General features: G+C 46.2%; 1 protein-coding gene across 4 annotated transcripts in view; it reads right to left on the bottom strand.

Annotated features, from left to right (window-relative positions):
* The window catches only part of Scn10a (sodium voltage-gated channel alpha subunit 10), a 108,901-nt gene that overhangs the window by 75,175 nt on the left and 24,937 nt on the right, over window positions 1-8,789 (bottom strand). For 2 of the 4 annotated variants that reach the window (XM_021173168.1, XM_021173166.1), the window contains exons 2-4: window positions 7,750-8,055; window positions 4,875-4,993; window positions 1,296-1,376 (exon numbers count right to left, since the gene is read on the bottom strand). In XM_021173168.1, the coding sequence (XP_021028827.1) occupies window positions 1,296-1,376; window positions 4,875-4,993; window positions 7,750-8,019 (470 nt within the window). In that variant the 5' untranslated portion in view covers window positions 8,020-8,055. Of the gene's footprint in view, window positions 1-1,295; window positions 1,377-4,874; window positions 4,994-7,749; window positions 8,056-8,789 lie in introns of those variants that run through there. The other 2 variants (XM_021173169.2, XM_021173167.2) reach the window with 1 other exon arrangement.

Here is an 8,789-nt window from a genome sequence, read left to right on the forward strand (position 1 = left end):
CCACCACCGCCCGGCTCCTCTGGTTTTTGTCTTTGTATTTCACCAAGAAATGGAGAGCTGACTCGGGAGTACCGTGCTGAGTTTCTTACTTGGTTGGATTATTCCTCTAGATCTCCTGATTCTTCACCGCCCTTCACCACAGACTGACCCTCCCTGTTCTGTGGAGTGACCTTTATCACAGGTCAAATGCCTGCACACACATACTGCTGCTCTGTTTAGAGTCTGGCTAACCTAGCGGCAATCAATGGCTTCATAGTTCAATTTAACCCCAGTGGGGTGATTTCTCCTTCCTTGCTTTCCTTCCTCAGAAGTTGTCTTGGCTATAATTTGCTCTTTGTATTTCCACATACATTTCAGAGTCAGTGTGCCAAATAATGCCATAAAAGCTTATTGAGACGGCATTGGAAATCTCACTAAATTGATTAGTCATCTGTGCAGTTTCTACAATATTGAGACTTGGAGTCCAACAACATAACATTAGCTCCCCGTTTGGGGGGGTTGTTTCTGTAATTTACTCAATGTTTTGATATCCTTTTTTTTTCTCCGTAGGAGCTTGATATTTTGAAATGCTAGTATAAAGGATACTTCAAAATTTATTTTATTTCCAGCTTGTGACTGCTACAAACATACATAGCTGACTAATGTATATTAATTCACACAGCTATCTTGATGTATATAGTATTATTAATTTCAGTAGATTTTAAAAATCTATTTTTGTAATTATGTATGTGTGTACATGTGTGTCTGTTATGTGTGTGTGTGTGTTCACACACACGTGAGCATGGATGCCCATGGAGGCCAGAAGAGGGTGTTGGATCTACAGGAGCTGGCCTCCATGGGCAGCCACACTCACGCGCATTGCCAGCTGCCCACTGTACGTGTCAGGAACTGAGCTCCAGCCTGTGGGAGAGGCTCTGCTGAGCCAGCTCTAATGCTAACAGATTCTCTCTAGGTTATGTTGGATATTTTAGGTGCTCTACATACTTTTCTGTAAGGACCTGCCCAGGGCATTGGAGTTGAATGAAATCAGTCCCTTTAGGCATCTGAGTTTTCAAAGACCTTCTTAAAGTTCCAAAGTGGAGTTAAGGTTGATAACCACTAATCTACACTGCCTTGAAGTTTAAAATCATGCATGCACTTGGGGGAAAGGTACAGAGAAGAAACCTGACCATTGCAACGTCAGAGAGGCAACAGAATTCAGACTTGTCTAAATGGAAGCTGGCAGGGTCTACAGAAAGAAGAGGAAAAGGCTTTCAAGAGGGAGAAGGCACAGGAATGGTGGCAATGTTACTCACTCGACTTTCTCTGGAAGTTCAGTTTGGGTCATGCATACACAGTTGACCAAAATAGTGACAGTGATGAATATGGAGAACCAGCTGTGAGGTCCATGTTAAGGAAGCAAGAAAGAGTTACCATCATCTCCCAGTCTCAGATCACCTTGATGCTGATGGAAACGTTGGCAACTCAGCTAATATCAGCTTTGTGGTCTTGTCACAAGGTTACTGCTAACACCTGTTGAGCGCCTAGCCCATGCCGAGAGCTCTGTCTTTATAATTAGAATTAGCAGAAGCAGTTGTAATAGCAGTAAGTAGTGTTGGACAGCAAACCCAAGGCCTCCCACTAGGCAAACACTTTACCACTGGGCCAAATCCCTAAACCTTGTCCAAATTATGCCAAATGCCATTAACCCACGGGTAGCTTTTATCATTTACATTTAGGATCTGGGCGAACAGCATGATGAGTCTTAAATAGCCTGCCTGAATTGTGTGGCATCCTGCAGCCTGGTAACCATAGTAACCAGGTGAAGGGTATTTTTTTTTATGAATATTAGTTTATTTAGATTGTTTTCCTAAGCTGAGATCAACCACACTGAAGCAATGGATTCTGGGTAGGGATGACCAAAGCAGGCTCAGGAAGTGAAATCCTGGCTCTGGGAGGATATCCCAAGGAGAACGGGGTGTTACTGCCTAGAGAGACTCTTAGGAGTGGAGGTTTGGCTAAGGGATACTCGAAAGGGGAGGGAGGTTTTGAAGGGGAGGAAGGAGCACAGGAGTGAATAGACAGAGGCAGGATGAGTCTAAACAGACCTCGCTCAGGCAAACATCTGCTTAGTATGAGCTCCTACCGAACCTAGACAGAAGCTTCGCCTACCGGGGAAGAAGAGCACTCAGCCCTCCTCACTTCAACTCAAGCAGAAACATGAAAACCATTTTGGTTTTCTGTAGATACCTGCCTTGTTTTTGTTTTGCAGTTACTCAGGAAAACATTTCTCAGAACAGGGAAATTGTCCCAATGACACCACATTTCCCCACTAATATACAATTAAGAGATATGCTCACCTAGTCGGGCACTTAACCCAAGGATGAAAATGAAAACTTGCCTCTCTAGTTTTGCGAACAAGTCGTATGATATCCCGGGTCTATGAAGGGCGTTCACAAAAATGCCACTGGAGTTATAACCTTGAGTGAAATATTATTATTGGAGTGCAGATTCCACACCTTGAAGAATCTTGTTTGGGGCTATAGCCATCAAACTGGTAAGTCTATCTGCACGTGGGTGGTGAGGGGGAGACCCCTCCATGGAATTCTGACCAGCTGACACTCCCCCAGGTAATTAAGCACTCACCGATTTCAAGGCAGAAGGACTAGTCCGTGCTCACTTGGTTGCTGCTAGAAATCGTATTTCTAATTAGCTGTTGTTTACTGATCTCTGTATAATTCAGCTGGGACTCACAGAGGACCCCAGCTGCATTGGGTCATTGTATACATCTTCTTTTAAAGCATAAAGAGCAGTTTTGGTGAGCAGTGTAATTTTAAAAATTTTATTATTCTCTCATGTATCGAATCCCAACAGCAGTTTTTTTCTCCCTCACAGCCCCCTCTCAGTATCTCTCCCCCAGATTCATCCCAGCCCCCCTCAGAAAATAGCAGGCCTCCCAGAGACATTGATCAACCACTGCCTAATAAGCTACATTGTATCAAGGCTGGATGAAGTAGCCCAGTAGGAGGAGAAGGAGGATTCTTGTTTGTTTTGTTTGTTGTTGTTGTTTTTGTTTGTTTGTTTGTTTGTTTGTTTTCGAGACAGGGTTTCTCTGTGCAGCCCTGGCTGTCCTGGAACTCACTTTGTAGACCAGGCTGGCCTCGAACTTAGAAATCCATCTGCCTCTGCCTCCCAAGTGCTGGGATTAAAGGGGTACGGGAGGAGAATTCTTGGAGGAGAATTCTTAAGGAGTGGGATGGAGAATGTGTGTAACATCTTGAATCTCAGTAACACTACTTCTTTAAACATATTTTAAAAACAAAATCCTATGTTTTGTTTTATGTAGAACAATATAATTAATATAGCAAATAGACTATAATAGACTGACTTGGCATAGTTTTAAACAGAAGAACACCTGGAAAGAATTCAGGTTACCAGACCCTTTGCCTGCGAATGACTTTTTAAAAATTCCTCAAAGCAACAGATGTTCCCAGTGACTGGTCACATCTGATCCCAGTGCACCAAAGAATGAAGGAATTTAAAAGAAAACCCAGCTTTCCCACTCATGCCTGCTGGAGTCTTTGTGATGCAAAACTGGGTCTTGCTGCTACAATGTCCAGAAGTTGAATTCAAAGGTATTTAAAAAAAAAAAAAAAAAAAAACACAACATTTTGCCAGAGTAGAGATGGCCCGCTGAGAGAATTATTACCTTAATCTGTGTCTGTTCACTTGCTGTCTACTTTCTGGCTGAAGACACTGCCCATGATGTGCTGGAGACTGGACCTCTTAACTAGCTGTGTGACCTTGGCGTTTCTGCAATGCCTCGGAGTGTTGGTCTCATTATCTGTACAATGAGGTACTGCTAATCCTTTCCAAGGCTCTTGTACCTGTGACAGTGTTGACACTTGGAAGGTACTTAGCCACTGGGGGGCCTGCGATTATCATGAAGTATTCTGAAGAATCTAAAATCCCAAGATTCAACTCAGAAAATAGAATTCCTATTGAGTAAGCCATAGAGATACCCACATCGAGAGAAAACGGGCTGCATGCCATCAGCAGGGCCTCGGTGAGTACACAGTGAGTACGTGGAAGGTTCTGTGCCAGGCTTCTTAGCGCAGGTACCACTGGGCAATTTACCAAGCTGTTTCACAGTGGCTGGGGTTATCTAAGGAAAGAATAAATTCTCTTCTACTAACCGACACTTGGGTACAGAGGCTGGCTGCCATCTGTCCTGCAATGGAGCAAGGCTGATCTGAACATGAACTTCTGGGAAACTGGGGCTGCACTTGATGCTGAGAAGTCCCAGTTTGAAAGATGCTTGGAAGCCAAGCCCAAGTCAGCACCGAAGGGGACGTCTAATGCTTCCCAAAGGAGCCAAGGTTACACAGCTCAGGGACTGATGTGTCTAAGTACTATTCCTTGTGGCAGGAACCTCGGGCAAACTATATCTTTAACCTGCCCTAGATGAATGAGGTTCCCATTGAAAATGACCAGGGCATTGCTTGCAATAGAATGTTCTCTTTGCTGTCTAGGAGGCATTTCTCTGTTATGTAATGAGCAACTACCCGCAGCATGGTCAAGGATAGTGTGACAGCTCGTGCCTGTGTATCTGGCCAAAGAGCCTTGGTGTCTTCTAACCAGCCATTACCTCATGGGGAAAGCAGGCCGTGCTCGGTGGTATGGCTATGCCTGGGGCATCAGTAAAACTCACGCCAAAAAAGAGGCCATTTGAGTGCTCCCTGTGTGGTACCACAATCCGTGCTTTCAACGTGGTGATGTCACTATCTGGGGATTCCACCGGAGGAAGGCTCTGCTGCTGAATTCTAAGAAAGGCGCCAGACACCACAGGCAGAGCATGCGTCTGAAGCAAGGAGAGCAAGCTGTGCAAAGGATACGAGTGGACGGACACTTTGATGGCTGTTCTTCTGATCAGGTTGAAGGGACTGAAGAGCCACAGGGCCCAAGTGGCACTGAATCTGGAAATGGTCCTGCTTTTATCCAACACGATGAATGTCTAGAACAAAGCAAAACACAAGTGGGCTCCATGAGAAACAAGAATCCCGAGTGGCCTCCTGGTAGAAGCCTGAGCAGGAAGAACCACAGCTCACTGAGCGTCTAGAGGAAGGGCAGAGGCCACATCCTTAGCCCTCTCCACAGGAATGTGGACTCCGTGGCTGACTGAACCACGGGCAAGCCCACTGAGAGTGCTTCATGGGCAGGCTGCTCACTCGAGGCCTGGATAGTGCAGCACACCATGTCGGGATTCTGACTACAGGTGGTTGAGCTCAGTTGCACTCAATCCAACGTGTGTGCATACAGTTGGTGTGTGTGTGTGTGTGTGTGTGTGTGTGTGTGTGTGTATGCTTGTGTGTGCTTGTGTGTGTTGATGGGGAAATTCGAATGTCATTCCTCAGGAGCCTTAGACAAACTCTCAGTGGCCTGGAGCTAACTGAGAAGGCTAGGCTGGCCAGACAGTGAGCCCTAGGGGTCCACCTGCTTCTGCTGCCACCTCCTCCTCCTCCTCCCCTTCCTCCTCCTCCTCTTCCTCCCCCTCCTCCTCCTCCTCTTCCTCCCCTCCTCCTCCTCTTCCTCCCCCTCCTCTTCCTCCTCCTCCTTTTCCTCCTCCTCCTCCCCTTCCTCCTCTCCCTCCCCCTTCCCCTCCCCCCTCTTCCAGAGTGACATTACAAGTGTGTTCCACTTTTTGTCCCCACGTGTTTTTCTAGGGATCAAACTCAGATTCCCGTGCTTGTTCAACAAGTCCTTTACTGACTGAGCCATGTCTGCAGCCTGGAATTGAATGCCCTGAGCCATGTCTGCAGCCCCGGAATTGAATGCCCTGAGCCATGTCTGCAGCCCCGGAATTGAATGCCCTTCTGACTGGAGGACCCTGGTCCTGTGATGTTCCTGTTTCTACTACCTGAGCCTTGGCTCTAAACCATCTCAGTTCCCTCCTCTGTGCATTGAGGAGGGATGGGTTCTTGGGAAGAGAGAGATGGGGAAAGACATCCCATGTGTCCCATCTCTTCTACAACTATATCTGCAATGGCTCGTTCAGTTCTTTCTCGTTTCCAAACACGTACTTACCATGTTTGGCTGCGTAGAACGTCTAAGGTGCAGCACAGGAGAGGAAACTGTCACCTCATGAGACTATTAGCTCTCACTCTTTTGATTAAAAAGAATCATTAAATAATCTAGTTTATTATATTTATTCTTTTGCTTTGCTCATGCGTGTTTGTATGTGTATATATATGATAGAAATTTATATATGTCTACCTATGCAACGTATATATTTACCGATCTGTTGTAGTTTGAATATGCTTGATCCAGGGAGTAGCACTATTAGGAGGTTTGGCCTTGTTGGAGGAAGTTTGTCACTGGGGGTGGGGTGGGGTGGGCTTTGAGACTCTCCTCCTAGCTATCTGGAAACCAGTCTCCTCCTATTTACCTTCGGAACAACACATAGAACTCTCAGCTCCTCCAGTGCCATGCCTGCCTGGACACTGCCATGCTTCCTACCATGATGATAATGGGCTGCATCTCAGAACCTGTAAGTCAGCTCTAAATGAATGTTGTCCTTTATAAGAGTTGCCATGGTCATGGTATCTCTTCACAGCAATAGAGCCCTAACTAAGATGGGGGAATTGTTTCGATCATGGTAATTAAGGTGGGAGGACCGACAATCCCTGTGGATGGCACTATCCCAGGGCAGATGATCCTGACCGTGTAAGAGGAGAGAAAGGAAACTGAGCACAGGTATGCTGCATTCGTCGTCCTCGTCGTCCTACAGACATGATGTAGCCTGCTCCCTCACACTCCCGTTCCCATGACTTTGCTACCTTGATAGCGTGTAGCCTGGAACAATAAGCTAATAAATCCTTTCTGCCTTAAGTTGCTTCAGTCCAAGTATGTTATGTTATCACAGCATCATGGAAGGAAAGAGTGTCCCCATGCTATATTAGAAATATTACACATACACAATATGTATATATATATATACATATATATATATATATATATATATATATATATACACACACACACACATATATAACTTTAAAACGCAGAAGCACATAGGCACATCTTCCCGTGGCTGCTGTGAATGATGTTGTTCCCTTTGTTACAATTATACGCTTACAAGATGTAAGTAAGAGACAGATGATAATAAACTACTGTTTTAAGATGGTTTGATTTCAGTAGCCCATGGGAGAGTTTGGAAAACTCCAGGGCTCTGAGACTATACTTTAGAGGACCCTGGTTCAAGGCATCTCTTTCAACTTCAAAATCCCTGCTTTTGTTGTTGTTGTTTTTTTTTGTTTTGTTTTTTTTCCAGACAAGGTTTCTTTGTGTAGCCCTGGCTGTCCTGGAACTCACTCTGTAGACCAGGCTGGCCTCGAACTCAGAAATCCACCTGCCTCTGCCTCCCAAGTAATGGGATTAAAGGCGTGCGCCACCACTGCCCAGCAAAATCCCTGCTCTTGATCTGCAAAGAGAGATAACATCTCTAGAGGCTCTAGGCTGGGTCTCATCCATGGGAACAGCCAACTTTCCAAGCAAGTTCTGCAGCAGCTGTCTGCTTTGGGGATTTGGTTTTAGTTTACCCCATCACAGAGTTCCTACAGATTCAGAGAGAGGTGCACTCCCCCTCCTTTACCTCGGCCTATTCTTTGGTGAACAGCTACTACATGGGGGTTGGGGGGGGCGGGGTCAGGACTTCCTGGGTTGGGTGGGACTGAGGCTCCCTCCGCAAGAGCTGAGTGCAGACGTTCTTACCCGGTGTGTGCTGTAGAAAGGATCCAGGTCCTCCAGGGGTTCCCCGACCAGCTCTGCTGGGAGCTCGCCATAGAACCTGGGCAGCTGGTTACAGGCCTTCAAGTCCAGCTGAGGCCTGGGCTTCTCACTCTTGTCCTTCTGTCCTCTGTGCTTAGGTCTGCCCTTCTTGGCGGCGCGGTGGGCAGCGATCTGCTTCTCGATCTCTGCCAGCGACTCTGGAGTGAACCGTCTGAAGTTGGTAGTTCCCACGGAGCCAAAGGGGAACTCCATCTTCTCATTCTTCTTGGGGGAAGGATTTACACTCTTCTGGGAGGAAAATAACCAGAGAGTGGTGACAGCCTGACCACTGCAACCCTCCTGTCCATCACCCCTACTTGATTGACAGAACAGCCCCCTATCTCTGTCTCCAGCTCCTCAATACCCGCTCCTCCCATCCTCTGCAGTCCCTCTACAAATCCAGGTAGCACAGGTGTGTCTTTGCTCCATATCCCCGAAGCCATTGCTTCCTCCTTGCTTTGTAAGAAGCTCCATCCCATTCTCCCACAAACTAGCTTTATAAATTTTGACATCTTTCCCTCATTGCAGTGAAAATTTTGCTTTCTTTAAGAAGAAAATCACAGAAATATTATGAGTATGTCTTTGATTTAATCCCAGGACTGGGATATGGAGCTGCTTCAGATTGACCACAGCAGCTGACTATGATTTGCCTCTTGCTCTAGCAGGGGTGTGATTTTGTCAGTAGCAGATAGTTTCTGCAAGTGTGTGACATTTGGAATTCTGGGGACTTTCAGAGGGCATAAATTCTAGAGCCCCTATGGGTAGGTTGCTGATTGTTGGTTGTCATTTGCTACATAGTCATGCGAAAGGAACAATGAAGAAAGAAGAAGAGAAGGAAGAAGAGGAAGGAGAAGAAGGAGGAGGAGACGGAGAAAGAGGAGGAGACAGAGAAGAAGGAGAAGAAGAAGGAGAAGAAGAAGAAGAAGAAGAAGAAGAAGAAGAAGAAGAAGAAGGAGGAGGAGGAGGAGGAGGAGGAGGAGGAG

Source organism: Mus caroli, chromosome 9, assembly GCF_900094665.2.
Source record: "Mus caroli chromosome 9, CAROLI_EIJ_v1.1, whole genome shotgun sequence".
In the NCBI taxonomy this organism is placed as follows: domain Eukaryota; kingdom Metazoa; phylum Chordata; class Mammalia; order Rodentia; family Muridae; genus Mus; species Mus caroli.